Below are 21538 nucleotides of genomic sequence, written 5' to 3'. Positions count from 1 at the left end.
CACACACACACACAGCTCCTCCTCAGCTAACTTCCTTTCAGCATTTTTTTGAGCTGGATAATCCTAGGATTTGTCAAAGGGGGGAAAGGAGGGAGAGCGGGCGAGGGAGTCAGGACAGGAAGCTGGTTTCTCATTCCTCTTGCTGTCCGACGACGGCAGGAGGAGGGGAAGGGGGGGAGCCAGCGAGGAGTCTCGCACAGGCTCTTCCCCAGTCCCTTTCCATTAGCCTGCTGGAGCTCCCACTCTCCTCCGAAAGCTGGGAGAAGGAAGACCAGAGCGGGACGCCTGCGGCTGGCGGCGGCGACAGCCCAGCTGACGAAACCCAGAAGGGTGGCTGTGAAGGGTCCCAGGACAGCGCTGAGGGACAGACGTCCCCACCACCACCATCTCGACAGCTCGGATGCGGGCACCCGTCCACCACAGGCTTCCCCTCGATGCGAAGCCTTCCGGGCTCGGGCTATGATCGCTGCTGCTGCCGGCTGGGGAGCCTCCTCGCACCCTGACCTTCCCCTGCCACCGGAGCAGCCCAACATCTGGTGGGGATTAATGTTGATTTCTCCAGACGGACGCCGCGCGGGACCCCCGATGCTACCCCCTGGAAGCGGGACACGGGCGGTGGTCTGAGGAGAAGAGACAGCTTTTTGCCTCCCAGCGTGAGGCCGGGGGGAGGGGGGCAAGGCAGGAGGGGGGCAAACCTCTTTTGGGACTAACCTCATGAAGAACAAGGGAGCCAAGCAGAAACTCAAGAGGAAGGGAGCCGCGAGCGCGTTCGGCTGCGACCTGACGGAGCATCTGGAGAGCTCTGGGCAGGATGGTAAATGCCTCTTTATTTTCACTCTGGTTGTGGAGGAGCAGAGCGCGCGTCCTGTTTTTGGTTTTGTCTGTTTGCTCATTCTCCATCAGTGGGATTGGAAACCAAACGTTTCCGAAGGGCGAGGGCTAAGCAGCCTGGAGCTGTTTTATCTGTGGGAAGTAGAGTCACTGCCCAGGCACTCACAATGAATGAACAAGCAGAGGATTGCTTTGGTGACGCGCCTGCATGGCCCTTGCATGAGTAGCACAGCGCGTAGGGAAAGGACAGGGACAGGGCTGTGTGAGCGGGGACAGAGACGGCCAGGCGTATGCTGTGCAGCCCTCTCTTGTGCCCTTGGCCTTGTGAGTGGGGGTAGCAGGCTTTTAGGGAGCTAGGCTTGGAAAGCAGAGCGCTGTCTCCTCCCAAACCCAAAAATCCTCACAAAGTCCATGAGAGGAGAGCACGGCAGGGCCTGTAGAGGGAAGCTGGGGATGTCCTATCCGCCCCTCCTTGACACCAGGTCCCATATCGCCCTTTCACTGCTGGACTGAGGCAGGATAGAGGCTGGGGATGGAGAACGGATGGGTGTGAGGTGCTGGGGGCAGCTGAGCTAATATTTTCAGTACCCTGCCTGTTATCTTTCCCTCCTTGCCTCCTCCCCCTGACCTCCATGCCCCCAGATATCGGATGGGAACACGGTAGCTCAGCCAAGAGATAACAGCGATAAGATCAGAGGGTCCCAGGCTTGAAATGATCAGTTGTGGGTGCAGGAAGGAGCACAAGATTTTTTTCTGAAAGAGGGTTGGAGGATAAGAGAAGCAGCTGAGAGTTTGGCTTACAGAAAGACTGGCAGTTTAGAAAGAGGAAAAGTAAATACGTGCCTGTTCCCATCCCTGCTGTTAGCACTGTGTGCCAGTTGGAGTTAACTAACTTTTACCAAAGTCAGGCTACTCAGAGCAAAAAAAGCTTCCAGCAGCAATGTCAGCTTTGTACGGGGAGGGCTGTACAATCAGGTCTTTCATTTGCTGATGAGCATGGCTGATGAAGTGCAGTGTGGAAGTACAGTGGCAGAGGGATGGACTGCTTAGCAGCAGCCCTTTCCACTGCACAGGGAGGAGGACAGTGCATATATCACTAAGATAAAATGTTATATATGTGCATTTATTTAAGTATGGCGGAAAAATAGACATTCAATTTCATTGTGAGATGACAGTAACAATTACTATATCTTGTAACTTATATAGCCCTTAATGGCAACTGAGTCGAAACAGCCAAAGTAACAGACTTAATGAACTGGTATCACTTTGCCAGCACAAGATGCAGTTAGATAAATTCCATTCATTGCTTACACGAGCTACCACAGCAGAGGAACAGCTTACAGCTGTTTACAGGGACACTAAAAAACAACACAGGGAAGGCAGGTACAGAGAGTATATTCAGCTGAAGCACTGAGGGGGATTTTTAAGTGAGAAATATAAGTACTGCAGCTGAAATTATGCAAAAACAGCAGAATTTATTACCAGAAATCCTATATTCCTCTAAAATTGTTTTTGGGGCACAAGAAAGAAAGACATTGTCTCAAGTCTCATCTGTGGGATGGTTCACAGTTCCAACCTACTTAACTCTCTGCGCTGAGGAGTGCCGGGGGAGGACACGAAGTCCCTTTTCCTTTATACAGTACTGCTGTTTGCTGAATAGCACATCCCGTTGCCCAGTGCTGTGGGATCCTGAAATGAAAGGCTCAATTGTTATAGGTTTATTGGGAAGAGTGTACAATTGGTACAATTCGAACTGTTGGGATAGTGGGAGAAGAAATCAGAGAACTGGAGATACTTGTTTCTTTGCTAGCAGGGCTCTCAGGATCAGTAGGAATGTGCTCGAGTATGCCAAGGTGGCCTCCTGAGAAGAAACAAGTGTTCAGATGTCACCAGGACATCGTAAATATGCACCCTGTAACCGTGAAACAAAATCAGAAGAACAATTAGGGTGTGAGAGATGGCTGGTTTGAGGTTAAATTGTTCTGCTAAGAACAGTTCTCAGCGACAAGCCAGCGCTCCTGTGGGCAGAGGCTATGTCAGAGATGTAAAGCAATAACTTTCTGACTGCTTTAGATTGTGCTCTGTGTTTAACTGGTGGGATGCTGGCTCTGGTTGTTCCCTACTTGGAAGCAGGGAACGATACAAGACCGTTCATGGTAGCTGGCAGTGCTGAGGAGGGGTAGAGCGCTTTGGCTGCTGTCCAGGAAACGGTTTGCTGCGGAAAGCAGGTTCTAAAACACACCCAGAAGGGTTAACTGGGAAAGAAGAAGCGGCTGTCGGGATGGTATGATTGGTTCTGCATTTGGGCTCAGGTCTGCTTTTTGCCGCCCTGAAGTGCTGCTATGCATGACATGGGTCCCGCACACTCGCACAGATGAAGGCAAACTGAGATGGCAAAGGCAAAGGCTATCATAGACAACTCAATTTGGCTTTTTTTTTTTTTTTTTTTCCCGATCTGGATTAATGCACAGCCGTTACAGTTAGGGGGTGCTGCTCTACTCATGCGATGCTTCGCGGAGGCAATACACGAGTTGGGTCCCTACATGCTTGCGGTTGTTGAAGAGCAGCTTGTGCGCCCTGTACGAACCTTAGTCCCTGTGTCCTTGCCAAATTCCAGTGGAGAGAATAATGTCCTGCTTAAGGTATCAGCATTTCCTCTCCTGTCATGTTAACTGTTTAATAACTTGCTGCGGTCCTCATCAGAGATGGCTGTGTTTCAATGAAAGGTGGAAAGATCTCTCGGTCTGCCTTATCAGACGGATGTACCTAGGGCTCAGTTGTCATAAGCTTTATATAATGCAATAAAAGCTGTGGTGGAATTACAAAATATTTAAGAGTGGTGTAGATGTAAAGACTTTAGCAGGTATAGTGGGGGTAGCTCAGGAGATTTAAAATCAGTGGTGATGGACAGATAGATGTTTCTGTCTGGTGGTTGGTTTGAAGCTTGGCTGTGCTGAATTTACCATGTTTCAAGGCAGCTCCTGTCATTGCCGCATTTGACCCTACTTGGCCTTTTCCTGCTGGCAGTCTCGACACAGAGGCTGGTTATGCTCCTTACAGAGGCAGACTGTTATCAGTGCTCCCAAGCATTTGAAGTCATGAGTCAGGCCACAAAAATCATGAGATAAAATGCTGTCTCTGCCAGCATCAAATTCACACATGGAGACAAGTGGTCTTCTGGACTATAAACCTTCACTAGAAAGCAGGCTTTGGGCATGGGCAGGCACCCATGCTGGAGGAGGTTTGCCCCCTACTAAAACATTTTATTGTGGCTGGAGTGTCTTAAAATGTTATAGCAGTGCAATGGAGCTAGTGGGTATTAACCCTGAATGGTTAATATTAGAGTTGTATTTTGGCCTCTTGATAATCAGCCAAGTGTCCAGCGGAGAAAAGCAGATAGTGCTTCTGCTGAATGAGTGCTTTTCTCAATGAGAGCTGCATGTCGGGCCCCCAGTTCCTTTTATAATAACAGTATAATATTATAGCCATGGGTGGGCCAGCAGAACAGATAAGTCACAAAGCTGTGCATGAACCTTAATTGAGGCAAGACAGTCTGCTCTGCTTAAGGAAACAGTCAGAAAGAGTAGCCTTGCTTCTGGTCATATCAAAGAATTGCTGTAAGAGGGGGTTGAAAAAGTCAAAGCTGTTAAAATGAGAGGAACTACGTCAAAATGGAGTTTAATATTTCCAGTATTCCTAGTTGTTGGAAATCCAGACTGGGGTATCAGGTATACAACCAGGTACCACTTCTATGCTTTTTAAATGGAAATGGCCACAGCATCTATGAAACTTGGATTATGCTGGTAAAAGATGATCCAGTCTTTTGCTTGGGAACCACTACTGATTCAGATCTACCTTTGCTTCATTTGCTCAGAGCCAGCTAGGACTTAGAGAAAGGCTGAGGCATTTCCTTCAATTTTATTATGAAGGTGTCTAGATGCAGGGCAAGGAGATGATACCTGGATGGCAAAAGGCCAAATCTCAGATTAGGCACCTTCTTCTCAGGCTGCAGGTCAGCTCTGCATGTCCTAGCTTCCCCCATTTGCCAGAGAGTTAATTCTGCAGTTGCTGTACCCCTCTGTGGTTTGTTGCACATCTGTTTCCTGCCTGATGTTGTCTGGTTGGGATGCAATGAGCTCAGCTTTTCCCCTTAACCCCCTCCCACACTCCCCACAGCTCCCTCGGTGATTCTCATCCTGAGCCTGTAGCACCCTAAGCACTTTCGGTCTCTTTGTCCAAGGCTGGTTATTGTCTTTGTTTGTTATTTGTTGTTGAAATAGGGCTGCTTGACTACAGGAGCTCTCTTGTGGTCTCCTTCTTGCCATGGCAGAGCTCAGGGCTGGCCACCATCCCTCCCTGGAGGCAGGGGAGGGAAAGGGATTTGTGTTCTGCAGACATAGCACAGGGAGACATTATCAGCCTTTGCAGTGACTGCTTCTGCCTTCTCACAACTGCATTTGAATGAAAGAGTAAGAAAAGTTTTCATTTAGTGCTAGCGGTCTCACAGAAACATGGTGTTTCTGGCTGGCACTAGTTCCCCGAACAAAATCTTAACTGCTGCAGTAGGTCAAGGATTGTCAAGCAATTCTGAGGGAAAATAGTAACAATAATTCAATGGTAATAGGCTTTGTACAAAGGAAAGGTGGCCCTGGATGCTCTTGGGCTGGTTTGAGACAGCCCCTTAGCATGCTGCCTACTGCCTGGTTTTGATGCTCTGTATTTCATCACGAAGCTGCCTCTCCCGTGCTCAGGCAGATGAGACCTGCCACTCGGGAAGAAAGTTTGCTTTGACGCCTCCCATCAGAGCCAATCCTTAAACCTGCTGCCCAGATGTGAAGCAGCTTTTCTGGGTCACGGGGCTTTCTTTCCTCACACTTGCATGTGCAGCAGAGTGCTTCTGGGATAAGAGCATGCAGGGATGAGCGTGGGGGCGTGCACAAGCCCAGAGCACATGTAAGCGTGTAGCAACCAGCATGTGCTTTTGCCTAACATAGCTGAACATCAAAGAATTACCCAATGCCGCTGTGTGTATTTCTAGCCTCCTAAGTGGAATTAGATGCTGCAAACTTACACCACGAAAAAATAAGCATTTGCGATTACTGTATTTTCTCTTTAAGCTGCTCTTCCTGTGTTGACGCATTGAAGTGAATGCATGCCCTTGCTTTTGGTTAGGTGCTTTTGGTTAGCGATGCACGCAGAAAGTCCTGGGAAAGCTGCTGAAGGATCATTAATGGCAACGTAGAAGAAAAAGAGAAAAAGATGAGGCTTTTTTTTAAAAAAAAGTCTCCTTGGAAAAATGAAAATGCCACATGCTCATTTAATCTGCTGCAGAATGAAGAGCTGCCTTCATCCCGCTCTCAAAATTAGAAACTTTGGCACTGGGGATTTCTCTCTCAAGAACTGATCTGAAAAGAAACCTTCTTCTCTTTTTGTGGCCAGGTTGCTTTCAATCCACATCAGTTCCCTGACCCACTTCACACCGGGGCTAGGCAAACACTTGTCACCCTGCACAGGAGGAAGGGGCAGGGGCTGGGAGGAGAAGGGGGCAAGCAAAGCCTCTTGGGCTGGCTTGAAAGGCAGTAGTCCTCTTCTTTCGTTCGACATGCCACTGCAGTCTGCTCTGCATTTCTCGCTGCTGATGTACCAAGCAGCCCCATGACTTGTGCTCTGTGGGGTCCATTCCTGGCAGGAGACATGTGGCCTGTGTGGATACTTAAGTCTGCATCCCCTCATCTTTGTGACAGGAGCCAGAGGGACAGTTGGGCTCTCAAGTTTGGGGCTAAAGAAGGGGGTCTGCATTGTTATACAGTAAAGGAGAACCATGGCAGAGGGGTTCTGAGCGCTGAGTACATGAAATGGAGGAGCTGGGCTGGGGTCACCACTTCAGGGTCTGTCAAGGCACGTGCAGGGGACAGAGGGGTGAGGCAGAGTGCTGCCAAGATGGATAGCAGAGGGGGAAAATTGTTAATAACACAGAGGTTGCTTTTTCTCCGCCCTGTTCTTACAAGTGGAGTGTCACGTTTTGCGTCCCAGATACCAGCCTCTATGGCAACAAAGTGAGAGGAACGAGACACTGGGAACAACGGGAGCAGGAGCCATCTGTCTGCTTCTGCTGCTCCGCTGTTACTCCTTGCTTTGGACGATGTTTGTGTTACTTCCTCAATCTGTTTTTCCTGGGAGGGTTTTTTTTTCTTTTTTTTTTTTTGTGGCACTGTGGCACTGTGTTGCTGCAGTTAAAAATTCATGTTGCAGCTCCTTGTTCTGTATTGACTTTTCGTTGCTAGCACCGTGTGATTAGTGGGGAGCTCTTCCACACTGCCTCCTGCATTACGTTTCCCTTGCCAAGCACTGCAGGAGGCACACGTGTCCTCTGCATGCACTAAGCCCCACTTTGATCTTGCCTTCTCCCCCATCCCCAGTGAAGAACAGCATGAATCACGTCTTGCCTGAAGATCCTAGATTAGAAAATGATTTTGATTTAGCAAATGTTTTCTCTTTGTGGGGAATAGCTGATTTCATCTGGACATGGGGCACCAAGGACTAGAGACTTCAGTGCTTGTGATATGACAGCTTGCAAAGGCTCAAGCAAATTAAATACCTGCAATGGATGAAATGCTGGCACTGCAGAAGGTGGATGCACAGCACAGGCTGATGTAGCTGTGGGGAACAAGTAGGTTGAGTGATCTCAGTGCTCAGATCCAGAGTTTTGGTGTAGTCCTGGTTCTGCTTTGGAGAGCTTGTGACACAAAAGAAATATTAGAAAGGTTGCATCCATGATTCAGGCTGTGTGTGTATGACACAGTTCTACAGCAGCAGCATTTGCTCGCAGTCAAGGCTGTGCCAAAATTGTATGTTCTGGTGTTTCTCCTTTACTAGTATAAGGGGAAATGAAAACAGCCCATCACTAACAGCATACCCAGTCCTGCTCTGCAGGGTGGGCTCGATGTCAGATTGACCACTCGTGTCACTTCTTGGACTGTATCTCTGATCTGCAGCAGATGTGGTTTTCCTAAGTGTGAAATACAAATGGCGGGTGACTAAAGGATGGAGAGCTACCAGCATCTACCTCCAGTCCTGAACTACCTGCCTAAGGGCACGCAGGGCTTTGACAAGGAAACCTACGTGTGGATATGGTGTTTAGGGTTTAGTGGTGGATGACACAGTAGTGTTAGGTTGATGGTTGGGCTTGATTTTAAGTGTCTTTTCCAACCTAAATGATTCTATGATTCTAGGTACTTATTACAATATCAAAGCTGCTGACTGGCTCCACTGATGGTTGTTTTAAGGGCAACTAAAGTGTCCATCTACTTTCCATCAATTCCCAGAGCCTCAAGACCCAATTATCCTTTGTTCGTATGCCAGAGCCTTCAGTTTCTCCTCTGATAACTTCAGTGGACATGTTTTGCATTGTCAACAAAAAATTCTGCTGCATGTTTACAATGGACGCAGACAGAACAGAGTAACATAAATTTAATTTAGTGTTAAATCAAATAATGTGGGGCAACTGTGCTGACTGTATTATTAACTTTCCTACTTAATGCAATAACGTAACCCTCTGTTTTCTGTATTTATCTGAAACTGCAAGCAGACTTTCTGGTCTTCTGCACCAGAGTGACTGAAGATAGAAAAGAACTTAACATGGGTCTTGAGACCTAGTTTGCTGTCAGATGTATAGACCCTTGTATATAATGAAGTTAAAGACACTGGTACTAAACTTTACACTCACTTGAGTGTTAAATCAATGCAATTATTGTGTGTGGAAGTGAGGAGTTCAGTCCCTAAGACTACAAGCCTTCTGGCATACACCACTTAAGTGGACAGGGAAGTCCCAGTCCTCTTCTGCCTCCTGGAGACGGCTGCCCAGGACCATGTCCAGTTGAGCTTTGAATATCTCTGCAGGTAGAGATTCCACAGCCTCTCTGGACAACCTGTGCCATCCTTTGAATTAGGCACAGTTAAATAAGTATTTCCTTGTGTTCATATGGAATCTCATGGTTTTTAATTCATGCCCATTGCCTCTTGTCATCCCAGTGGGCACCACTAAGAAAAACCTGTCCCCTTTTATCATTCCCTCCCTCCCATCAGGTATCTGTTAGAATTGGTAAGATCCCTCTGGAGCCTTCTCTTCTCTGTGCTGAACAGTCCCAGCTCTTTCAGCCTTTCTTCATGTGAGAGATGCTCCTGTCCCTTAATCATCCCTGCAGCGCTGAGCCGGACTCGCTCCGGTAAGTCCATGTCCTCTCCTGGGGAGCCCAGAGCTGGACACAGCACTCCAGACATGATCTCACCAGTGCTGAGTAGAGGGGAAGGATCACCTCCCTTGACCCACTGGTAATGTTCTTCCCGGTTCTTCTAGCATTCCCAGTAATGTACAGTTTCTGTCAGAAATTGGCCTCAGTAACCAAGGCCGGCAATTTCAGTAAGTAACTAACATGCAATTGAGACAATGTTGAGCATCCTTTCTACCCTGGTTAATGCTGAAAATGAATTATATTTTCATAAAGGGCCCCTGTTCTTTAATGGTTTCTGCAGTCTTGCTGCTGGCCAGCTCAAGCAACTTAATGTATGCTTTATGTAATACGCTGGTACGCTGCATCTCGTGAAAGCTGTGCAGCACCTTGGCTTAATAAAGGCTTAAAAATGATGCTGCAAGGCAACACACCATTCTCAGGTGCTTAGCTGTGTAGTCCTGCAGGCACCAAGCTGGGGACTTGTGGGCTGACTTCTTCCTTTGCTGTTGGGTGTGTTACATGCCCTCCTCCAGCATGGGGACTGGGCAAGGCAGGGGGATATGTGTGTCCCCATGCAGGATGCTCAGCTGTGGCTGCTGCTCTCCAAAATATGCCCTGAGCAGCTGAACTGGGTTCACAGCCATTTGTCTCCACCTCCTCTCTGCCCTCTTCTACACTCAAGGCTCAGCTAACTAAATGCCTTTGGAAATGCTATTATCTCCTGTGCTCTCTGGGGCCAGGAGCAGCTTGAAGATTTATCATCTGGAACAGGAGGCTTTGTTTAGTTCTGTAAAGCACAGAACAGTTAAAGAAAGAATAAAAACTAAACCCCAAACCAAATGCAAAACTCCCTTTACATCTCATGTCCTTTCTTTGCTCTATCCCATCTGTGATGGTGTGTACATTTGTTTTTGTAATGTGATTAAATACATGGCTAAATGGTTAGAGGAGATGTAGCTACATCTCTAAAACAGGGATTGAACAGCCAATGGGCCAGGAGACATCCTTGCTATAATTAAGCTGTGTAACTTGCTTCCTGCAGATTGTAGGCAAGAGAGTGGTTCAGATTCCCCAGTACCACCTTCATTTAGAGAATATCACTGTGGTTTTCACCAGACACAGCGGCATCGGTGCTGCTTTTTTTTCCTGAAGGGTGCTGACATGCTTGCAAACTTTCTCTAAATTTGGGATGCAGGGCCCAGAAGGCAGGGTGAGATCCAGGCCAGAGCTGTGCAAAGCTCACCAGCTCATCAAAAACGCTGATTTGGCAAACCCAGAACACTGGGAAGAAAGGGAGGGGTTTGTTTATCTGGATCTGAATATTTCAGATGGGATATTCTTGCTACTGTTAGTATTCTGCGTTTGCCATCTCTAGCAGTGAATGTGACTGTCTGTCCCATTGCAGACAGGCAGCTTGGCAGCACAACAGGGCCAACCAGCACGTGGAAAAACACTTGCTCCGTGTGCACCTTGTGCTTGTTTTTCCATTCATCCTTCATTATGGTGCTGCAGTCACACCCCGGGAGGTTCAGAGGTGTGATCGGGCAGGATGAGCCCTCCTTCTGGACCCTGGTGTCTGCAACACAATTTGTGTGAAATAAATAAGCTGTCAACAGGGCTGAATTGCTTTCTTACGCAGAATTGGAGAGGGAAACAGCTTCACCATCTTGCTCTTTTTATCCTCCTAGTGTTCTCCACTTGGTATTGCATTCGTCTTACCCTTGCTCTGGTCAGATAGTTTCAGATCCGTGAGAGGCTAAATGAGAACAAGCTCTCCTGTGAGATTTATTGCACCTTCTGCTTCTAATCAAGCCAGAAAAATAGAGCAACAGCCTTTCTTATATAATCCTGTTCTCTCCCTTCCCATCCCTGCTGGAAACCAGAAGTACAACAAGGTAGAGGAATGCAGCAAAGAAAAGTTAAAACAAATGGTCTGGGACCTCTGAAGAAACCGTGGGGCTTGGCCTGGGGTGATGGCTCCGGGTCACAGGGAGGGCACAGGGGATTCTCCCTTGTTGCTAGCGCTTTTGGTTCCCCTTACGTAGCTGCTTGCTTTTCATTTTTTTCTCCTTCCATTTCAATAACTTCATTGCCAGGATGGCAATATGTGTATGTTGCCAAAGTCAATACATCAAGCGTCTGTGCCTAAGGCGGGCTTAAGAGCAGTAAATGGGAAGAGCTGTTTTTGATCTATTGACTCCATTATTCTTCCTTCCTGGCTCCATCATGAGCGTCAGTCACATACTGCTGCCCGAGGTCTGCTGTGTAAAGCCACAAAAGGGATCCGAGCCAGGAAATTCAGTCCCAGATCCCAACAAAACTTGGACCTGGGGTCCCATCTTGGACTTGCAGGGACCTGGACAAGACCCTTCTGTGGCTCTGTCCCCGGATCAGCCAGGCATGGGTGACTCGGGCTGGCAGGCAGCTCCCTGGCACTGCTAACAAACCTGCTTCAGGGGCAGGGAAGAAACCAGTGTAATAAATACAAAGCAGAGTTAGGACTTCTAATTAGTCCTCATTTCTAGCCGGCTAAAACACCCATCTGTCACTCCACTGCAATAATGAGATTTGAGAAGATTAACTGGATACTGCTCAGGCTCCTAAACATGGCAGCTAAATAAGCGTGCTGCTACTCAGCCCTAAGACCTGCTTGCAGCAACCACAGCCTAAGCAGTCTCATGTCTGGCTAGCGCTTGCATGGGAGTTACCCAAGAAAGTCTGCTGCCAGCAAGGGCTGGGTGATTCAGGAGATGGCAAGCTCAGCATCAGCCAGTCAAGTTGTTGCCCTGGTGTCTTTTAGGGAAATGTTGCCATTTGGGTGCAGGGTAGAACAAGGGCACCAATCCTTTCAATGCTTTTTAAAAAGTTCTAGTTTATCTTGTATTTCTAAAGGATAGGGACCTTTTCACATACATACATGCTGTGCCGTGTCTTTCCCTTTCCAAAAGCAATTTCAGCTGGAGCTGTGACTTGTTTTTACTCAGTGTCCCATACTGTCACGTAGTGCTGCTCTGCCCAGTTCAACAGCTGCCACCTCCCAGCCTAGAGTTGGGTGGAGTGAATCTTGTTTTTGCAGTTTGTGAAATATTTCAGGATGTAAGGCGCTCATTAAATTATTGATGTTAGCTCTTGGCCATTAAAGACAGACCTGAACTGCAGCTCTGGATCCCAGAGGCTTTTGAAGCTTGTCCTTGCCCTAACTAACAATGGTGTGTTACTTTGGATTTTTCGTGCTTCTCTTATGACAGATCTAAACTCGCTGCAGGATGGTGGAAAGATCTGGCAGGTTAACAATGAGTGACAGCAAGGATTTTCTTCATAAAACTACGTACCTACAAAGGAAATTTAAGTAAGAATAGGTTAAAAAAAAAAAAAAAGGAAAAAGACATTAGACCAGGTTGCTCAAAGCCCTGAATGTGTTCAAGGCCAGGTTGGTTGGGGCTGTGAGGAACCTGGTCTAGTGGAAGATGTCCCTGCCCATGGCAGGGGGGGTTGGAATTACACAGGCTTTGAGGTCCCTTCCAACCCAAACCATTCTGTGATTCTATGATATGCATGTGTTTGCCTTGGGAGAATGGGAAAAATAAGGAAAATGTGCTCCTGCCCCTTTCCACAGAATGTTTGCAGAATATGAAACTCTTCTGTCCATCACGGGGGTGAGGGCCATCTCTGACGCCCTCCTTCCCAGGGCAGCTTGCATGTTAATTAGCCCGTCCAAACGAGACGAGCCTACAGCCCGACAGAGCCGTGATTCAATGGCCAAACAATGTCCCATTATCCCAACCCGGGAGCATGGGGCCAGTCCCTGGCATGTGGGCTCTGCGTGAATGAAGGCTGAGTTGCTCAGATCTGGGCTGGAACTGCGTGGAGCAAGGGAGGTGGTGGTAGGACTCCCACCAGTGACATGCCACAGGCCATGGCAAGCTCTGCTCCCGCAGAGACACCTTCAGGCCACTCCTTCTCCTTCTACACCCCACTCCCCACAGGGGTTAAATGATGCTGGTATCATCTTCTTTTTTTACATGAAGTTCTCAGTGTTATGATTTTCACTCTTATTATTAAATGTGAAGGGTCTCAGATGTTTTCTTCACCCCATACTGAAAAGGGAGCCAATGGGAAATGCCGGTTTGGATGACAGGCAGAGCAGAAAAGGGTGACACTTGCCCACTTGCCCATCTCAAGCAGTCCCCGTACCAACATCATGATGGTATTGCATGCCCAAAGAGGAAGGTTGCTGGTGTTTTCTTCTGAGTCAGAGGCAGAGCTCTGCCTTGATACATGGCGTTTTAGCTTTAAGGAGAACATGACAGCCATTTGCCAACTGATCTCTGCTGCTAGAAGATGGAGAAACAATCCAGCATTTATCTGAACTAGCAGTAGGGATTACCTAAACTGGAATTTATCCAGGATGCTGTCTTTATTTCTGCTAATCTTGAAAAAAAAACAACACAGTTCTACAAAAACTTTCTGCAAGACTGCAACCTTCATTTCATAGACACCAATTTAGGTGGGAGTCTGTGCAATAACACAGCTTTCTCTGCATGTTGTGGGACATGGTTCATTACTGGCTCATGAAAAGGACTGCCCTAGAAGTCACTGGCAGCAATTTTGATTGATTCTGGTTTTGGGATCAGGCCCAACGTTAGGTTATGGATAGAAACTAATGATAATGCAACTAAAGAAACAGCTGGGAGGGGGGAAGTGTGGCAGAGAAATGAAAAATTGACTGGAGGTAATGAACATGGAAAGGGAAGAAAGGCAAAGTCAGAATTGAGAAAACATGTGAGGAAATCCCAACATGCTTACGCTGAAGAAGGGCAAGGTTGGGAAAACTAGCCTGGGAACAAAACCAACCATATCAGAGCAACTGGAGACTGCCAGTGAATAGGAGAAGAGAGAGGACCGTAAGTGGGTGCAAGATTCAAAGTCCTGGCACATCTTTAGTAGGGGTAGAACAGGTGAGGAGAGACTTATCTGAGTACAGGCAGCCAGGAATAGTGTTCATCAGCAGCAGTGGTCAGTGAAGGAAAATGCTCACAACACCAACAGCTCTTCTTATCCCACACTTCTCTTCCAGCTTCTTACCCAAAACCGAACCCGTGTGAGAGATGAGGGAATTATTTCTGGCTCCTTCCAACCTCTGAAACAAGCTTGGTTTTGGAAAGTGTGAGAAGTTGCCATTGAGTTCCTGCATTGCCAGGGATGCAGTTCTTCATCAGCTAACTACATTTTTTTTTTCATTCTCCCTTCTGTGCCTAATTGATTTTAAAATGAGCTTCATTCTCTGAACGGTTCCAGAGTCTATGGGTGTGAGCAGCAGCAGCTTTGTCTCGCTTGGGTGAGCTTGCAATACTTAACGTTTAAACGTGCTCAGCTTTGTCACATCAGCTTCCTTCGCTTTGGAAGCCAGTGCTATGGTGCTCTTAATCAAAACTTCTCCAGTTTCAGAGTCTTCGACAAGTTCCTGCTTTTAGATCGTGCGGTTTGTCCCCCTTTGAGATGACAGGTTGCTTGTGCAGGGAGACGAACTCAGCCTGGTGTTTTTTTTTGAGTTCTGAAACCCTCCAGCCTTATACAAACATCAGGATACAGGTCTTGGCCTGAAGCCTCTGCCTCAGCAGAGAGCTGCAAAGGCAACGAGATGATTGACTTATACGGCAGTACCAGAGCTATCAAAATGTAAGGAAGTTTGATTAAGTATGATCTCAACGCCCTTTTCCTGCAACACCCCTTCTTGTGTTTGCAATGTGTTTGTTAGTGCCTCAAAGCCCTTAGTACAGCAAGATCCAGCAGTCAGAAAGACAAAAGAAACACAGCCCAGAACAGCAACTCCTTGGCATTTGCCTTTGAAGAAACATAGAGCATTAAAGGATTTTTTTTTTCTTATTTCCTCTTTCCTTGCTTCCCCCAATCTTTGTTATTCCCGGTGACGACTGCATTTATTTATTTGCCTCTTCCCAAACCACTGGACAGACGGGGGCTCCGTCAGGGAGCGGTCTAGCCCTGCTGCTGGAGAGGGCAAAACAATGGGGCTTTAATCCGGGTGCCTCCAGCAGCCGCCGCTGGCCAGAGGTTTCTCTGGGTTCCCAACACGGAACAGTTGCCTCTTTCATGAAGCGCCTGTGGGATGAGCCCGGGATTGCTACACCCAAAGCATTTCCATGCTGCAACGGCTCTCCGAAATGAAACGCTGCCGAGAACACCGCATGCAACGCCCCAAGCTACTGGGATGTCCAGTGTGAGAGCCTCTTTCTTCCAGGCCTGGGCTGTGTTTGCTGTCCGCATGCAATCTGTGAATAGCTCAAGTCTGGAAAGTGTTTAGGAAAGCGTCTAACTTTTCTTCTTAAGGGAGAAAAGAAGGGCGAAAAAAAAAAGAAAAAAAAAAAGAAAATGGCAAGGGTAATAAAATAGTTTCCAATGATTTGATGCAGTGTGGCCAAACTGTTTGTAATCATTTCCTTTAAATTCCTTTTATATAGGAAGAATTAAATACGAAATCATGAAGCAGGAAGCAGTCATCCTGCCAGCCAGTGACATGTACAGAGAGATCAGAGCGAGGCGAGAAAGACACAGAACAGCAGGAGACATGCAGAAACCTTTTTTAGCTCTCTCTTTTTCTTCCTCTTTTTGTTTAGCATACACATCCATGTAGTACTAACATTTCTTGCCCAAAAGGAGCTGCGGGAATCTCCTGCTGTTCCTTGTCTCTCCGATGGCAGCCCTGAACCTTCCTGCCTTGATACGTCTCATCTGTCTGTGTTTCCTGATGGATTTTGCAGTCCCCAGATGTTTGGATACCTGATTCATCTCAAAGGAGACTGTGAAACATTAAGTATTTTTAAATACCCAGCTTTATAATTGCTTTGTTTAACTTTGCAGCATTCTGAACTCATATAAGGCAATAATAAAAATCACTGCTGTTTTCCTTCAAAGGGTTTTGCTGTTGCTGCTTCAAAACTTGTGTGTGATGGCTTTTGCCTTTGTACTAGCAAGGTTATAACATTCCTATTCCCCGAAATCATATTTTTTCAATTCTCTTTTTCAAACCCTCTATAAAGCTTCCTGACAAGAGTGCCCAGGCTATTGTGTAAAAGAGGACTGAGGTTACCCAAGTGCTACCAAATCAAAGTTAAGAAATTTCCCTTACAAATCCTGAAGCCAGAAGAAAAAGACCTTGTGTCTGTTGTCTACAAAGGTCTATGGGTCTGCAAATCTGACTTGAGTTGCCCTTGAGGTTTGCATATCTCAATGTCAAGCTCAAAAGCCTGCTTAGGTTATGCTCTGGAAGTCTGGCGCTGGCCTCTCTGCTGTCTCTTGCCCGAAGCAGGAGAAGAGGATGCTTGTCTGAAGCCCTGTTCATTTTGAACCGGTTCTTCTCAGGTTTCTCTGATCGGGGTTGAATGTGAAGTAAGGGCTCCTGAGATCAATTTCCCTGAAACCTGGGGTGTTCAGCCGCAGGGTTTTTATCTGATTCTGTCTCTAGCTTGGCTCCAAGGGAAGGCAGAGTGAACAGTACAGGCCAGGAGCCTACAGATGCAAAAAATTATAGGCTTTAAAATGTCACTAGCTGTGCATATAATGGATATTCTTTGGATTTTATGATTAGCTGTTGTGTTTAGTTGGCCAATGCTGCCTTCCTGATGCGATTTATAAAGTAGTCTCAGGTCATGGCCAGGCAAGACGGATTCAAAAGTTCCTTGGATTTCCCTGGAAACATCACTGTCTTTTGCATCATTTCCTGTATTTCTTCTGAGCAGGACAACCTTACTGATACATACCTGTGACTTCCATGAGCTTTGCAATCTCCTCTTCCATCCCGAGTCCAGCAAGACATTGTCCACCCAAATGTTTACCCGTATACTGTAAAACCAAGGGGACAGTTATAAACCAAACTCTGCTGTTAAATCATGGCAATACGGCCAGCATCAAGGGTAGTGTGTTACATGTGGGATCCATACAACTGATTGCCATCTCATGCTCTCCCCAAAGCCATCCTAAATGCCAGGATGGCCCGAACACTATATGTGTGTCTAACTCTGCGTGAGACTGAGGACCATCTGTGCCTTGGGGACACGGGCATTGGTCTGGACTCCATGACACCTATGTGTGCACTTCTTACATTTGCACTGATGTGTCTCCATGCAGCCTCCTCTCTACTGTGCTTGGGTGGGCTTGAGGCACAGCTGGACTGACGGGTGTCCCCTGGGGGCTCAGCTCTCTGCTGGTGTAAAGCTGCAGTGTAGAAGGGAAGGTGCAGGGCTGTTTGGCAAAATTGGATGGCTCAGGGCTGTACAAGCCAGGGCGGGCAATTAGGAGGATGCTCCTTGGCTGCATGTTGTTTCACAGCAATCTTCACATGCCCTTCTTGGCATGTGGGTCCTGGGACCCGGTGTGTCCTTTCTAGAGCTCCAGCAAGTTGCATCTCTCACATTGGGACACCAGGGATTCATGTGCTGGCAGAGAAAGGGTGTCTTCATTTTTTTTTCCTGTGGCTCTGAAAAGTTTTTCCAGCACCTTGCAGCACTCTGACACCATGCCTGCATTTCAGCATACTGTCTTTTAGCATTGAGCTCCTCCAGAAGCACAGGCTGTGTGGCGCTGGGCCAGCTCCTGACCTCAGTGACACTAGCATGAATCTGGGATGCTGCAGCCAACTGGTGTGGAAGTACTTCAAATCTGCATATACAGCAAGTGTTTTCAGTTGTAAAGGGGGTTACGATTTCAGCTAGCAAAACAGCAGAACAAAAGCAACATCTACATGACCGTGGCATGTATGAATCTCCCCTTCAAAGGGGACAAAATGCTCCTGTGACACCCACACTTGTCCTGTTATCACCAGGCTGAGCCAGGAATTAGCTCCAGGGAGGTCCAAGGAATGCACCAGAACAAACCCACCAGGAGCAATAAAAAGAACTACAGATTTTAGGTGAATTTGCCAACATCAGGAAACATTGCTTTGATTTACTGCAGTTGTTAACTGAAAATGGTGGTACCATCAACTCCAAGTGAAGTAGATTGTGTTGGCCTGAATCTCTTGTGGGACAGAGTGCTGAGAAATTACTGGTGAGGTTGGATACATATCAGAAAGCTTCGATGACAGTGCCTGGATGGGACATACTGGACACCTGGAGATGAGGCATTGTCTGTTTTCAGGGAGCCTGACCACAGAATGACATTAAAAAAAGCCAAACTGCAGACAAATATGATCTTTTGTGAGACTTGTTGCAAAATTCCCCTTTGACCAGGGCCTTCTCTGCTGTAATTGGAGAAAATGAATTGGTTATAAACAGCAGGGAAAACAAAAAAAGCATTGTGGTAGAAGAAGGTTGATTGAACCTGAGAGAGATACAGAGCAGAGAGCACAAAGAGCCTCGGCTCATTTGTAAACACGATCACTTCCATAACATGACGACTACCAGTGAAGTGCAGTACAGTCACACTACTCGGGCTCTTCAGACAGAAGCCAAACATGTAATTTCAGAAAGGCTGAGAGGCCAAGGCTGGTATTTTCAGCATATTGGAAGGCAAAGTAAAGAAAGAGAAGCACGTATGTCCTGGAAGCCCCATGAGGATCCCCTGTGGTAGAAATACTTCATGTGGGCAGGGGAGCGATGCTAAGGCAAGCACTGCAGTGCAGGCTAAAAGTGGATCCTGTGATGGGGCAGAGAAATATGGCCTGGGGCTGACAGCTGACTCACAGCATATCTTCCTCCCTATCTCTCCCGAGAGCCGCCCTGTGATGCTGTGACAGCAGGCGGACACGTTTTGTGGGTACTCCCCACAGCTCAGGCAGAGCCTGCTGGGCTCTGCACAGGCTCTCCTATAGCCTTGTAGGGCCAGGATGGTCAGCCGTGCTGCCTGCCCATGTCCTGCTCTGCAGCCAACACTGAGCAAGTCCCAGCTCATCTCAGAGCAGCCCCAGAGGCCTCCAAAGTGGGGAATGCATCCATGCCCACGTCCAAGGAGAGCACCGAGTTCCCAGAGTGGTTCCCTGTCCTCCCGGCAGCATTGGCAGCTGCTGGCTCGGAACAAAGAGCCTGCGTGTCCCTTTGCGAGCCGGGGCAGCTGGAGGTGGATTTGTTTTCTGTTGATTTCATGGCAGTGTTGCTGCTTCAGGCCGCTGCCGTGGTGTGAGGAACAACAACGTGGTAGAGGAGACACCCAGCGAATTGCTGACTGCTCCACGGCTGCCCAGTCTGCGTGCCCAGCGTGGGAAGCGGTCAGACCACCCTGGCGGCATCGACAGAGCCATCATGTTTGCTGACATTTCAAGGGAACAGAGAAGGGAACAAAAGCTGGGAACAGAAGCCTTTGATCCAGCTCAGAGCTGCAGCTGGAAGATACAGGACTGAGTTGTAAACACCAGACCCAAATTTCCCTTTTTGCAGGGAAGCATTTTAAACCTCCACTCAGGTCCCTTCAGTTCGGCCTCCAAGGGAAGAAAGCTATGCAGAAAACTGTGTGTCCTGTGAAACAGAGATGAGAGGTAAAGAAGGGAAAGCAGCATTCAGTTGAGGAGATGAAAGAGGTCAGAGGACAGAGAGTGCAAGAAGTTTGGGATAACCAATCTGTGAACAGACAGGACAGCACAGCTTTTCCATTGAATTCAGGCCTCCCCTCCCTCCCCCACCAACATCCATTCCCTGAAATGATCAGAAATAATGCAGTTTCTCCCCAGATAGCCTCTGGGTAGCTTCTTGCCATTATTGTGGTATTTAGTTATGAGAGAACCATTCACACGTTCACATGGAAAAAAAAAATAAAAAATGAGAATTAGAAGTGAGACCAAGCCACAAGGCGTGGATCCCATTCCAAAGTTCCCAGGCACAGGGATATTGCCATCTGGCCTTTTGGTACAAGACTAACTTTTATGACAACCAGAACACAGCTCCAATAATCTGATTGGCACACTCTGACCCAAATCTCCTTCTGAGGTTTCAGACTGTGTGTCCAGATTTTGGCTGGTGTTTTGGGTAAGGAGGGTCTGTTGGTTTGGTAGGGCCCTAGAAGAGTTGAGCTTCCCCCAGAAAAGCACATCTGTGTGAGATTTTCAGCTTGACTTTTGGGGTCAGTGACTCTGATAAGCCAGTTGCAATCTGTGTGTGCTTTACCAGCTTGTGAACTTTTGGAGGCAAGCTCCTATTTACTTGGAGTTTGGATGCAGGAAAGCTGGCTGTGCGGTTTAGTTACAGAGTGGGAGTCAAAGAGGCGAGCTCTAACCTTAGCTCTTCCACTAACTCACTGCACAACCTCAGGCTGCCGGCTCATTTCTGTTTCTCATTTTTTGCACCTATGGGATGAGAGTGATACTTATCCTGTGTGAATTCACGGCTCCTTGCCGAGGGGCTGGATTTTTGCTGATGGAAGCGAAGCACGTTCTGTAAGGCCATGCTGGGGCTTTATCCTCACAATGGGGGATGTGTGATACAAATAAGATTTCAAATGAGGGTTTGTTGTAACCCGAGGGCTGAAAAGCAAACCGTAGGACACTCGCCTCCTTTTTCTCTCATTCGCTGACAAGAAACACACACAATAGTCTGCACTTTGGCTTGCAAGGAATAATGCTGCCATCCTTTAAGTGTGCAGAGAGGAGCAGGCGCTAGCCAGCCTCTGTTGATACCGGTACATATCCACTAGAGCTGGCTTCTCTTTCGCACTGCATTCCACTTCACTGCTGCAAGATTACCTTCATCCATACTCAGAATAAAAAAGCAGAAACTCCCCATAAATAAAAATTGTCGCAAAGGTGATATTACATTGAAAATAACGATATTGAAGCAAATGTATTTCACCTTCTGGAAACAATATGTCTGGATGGTTCTTTGGTCAAAAAATTGAATTGAATCCCTGCATTCCCATGAACCATTTTGATTCTGTGAAATGCACACTTTCCCACTGGAAAATCATTCTGCTGGAAGGTTTTCAAGTAGCCTTTCTTCCCGCATGCTTTAGTATCCAATTTAAACTCCAGCTGCTGGTTGTGGTTGTCCCTTCTTGTAGCAAGTGCTGGCACTACATGCTTTCCTTTATAATTTACACACTGCACTCTTCCAGGGGATCTTGCTGTGGCTTAGAAAGCATTACCTGATAACAACATGGGAAGGACAGTGAGATTATTTTGTCTTGCTTGCGGAGGCCCGTGCAAGACTGTTCCCTTCAGAGCAATCTCCTGTCTAATTCTGAATATCCAGGCATCGTGGCTCACGCCCCTTCCCCTGAGGAGGCAATTCTGCAGCATGATACTATGTCTCGCTCTTAGGCCCTTTTTCCTACCACTCAACCTAAATTTCCCCTCATAATTTCATTCAGTCACTCCCAGTTACAGCCCCTCGATCATCCAGAACGAGCCCTTTCCCTCTGCGGTGTTTCCCTCTGCAGACCGCTATTGTGCATTCGCCTCTCTCCTCCTAATTTGGGCCAGCTGTGCCTATTTACCACCGTCACTTTGTTCTTCCTTGCGAGTCAGTCCCTGTAGA

General features: G+C 47.4%; 1 protein-coding gene across 1 annotated transcript in view; it reads left to right on the top strand.

Annotated features, from left to right (window-relative positions):
* ARHGAP31 (Rho GTPase activating protein 31) overlaps positions 1-21538 on the top strand; it is a 59756-nt gene continuing 38218 nt past the window's right edge. Inside the window, exon 1 of the mRNA XM_080583892.1 lies at positions 1-814. Within this exon, the coding sequence (XP_080440018.1) occupies positions 715-814 (100 nt within the window). The 5' untranslated portion in view covers positions 1-714. The remainder of the gene's footprint in view (positions 815-21538) is intronic.

Source organism: Anser brachyrhynchus, assembly GCF_964034855.1.
Source record: "Anser brachyrhynchus genome assembly, chromosome: 1".
NCBI classification, from domain to species: domain Eukaryota; kingdom Metazoa; phylum Chordata; class Aves; order Anseriformes; family Anatidae; genus Anser; species Anser brachyrhynchus.
The sequence above is the reverse complement of the archived record's forward strand: the minus strand, read 5'-3'. Positions and strand labels throughout refer to the sequence as shown.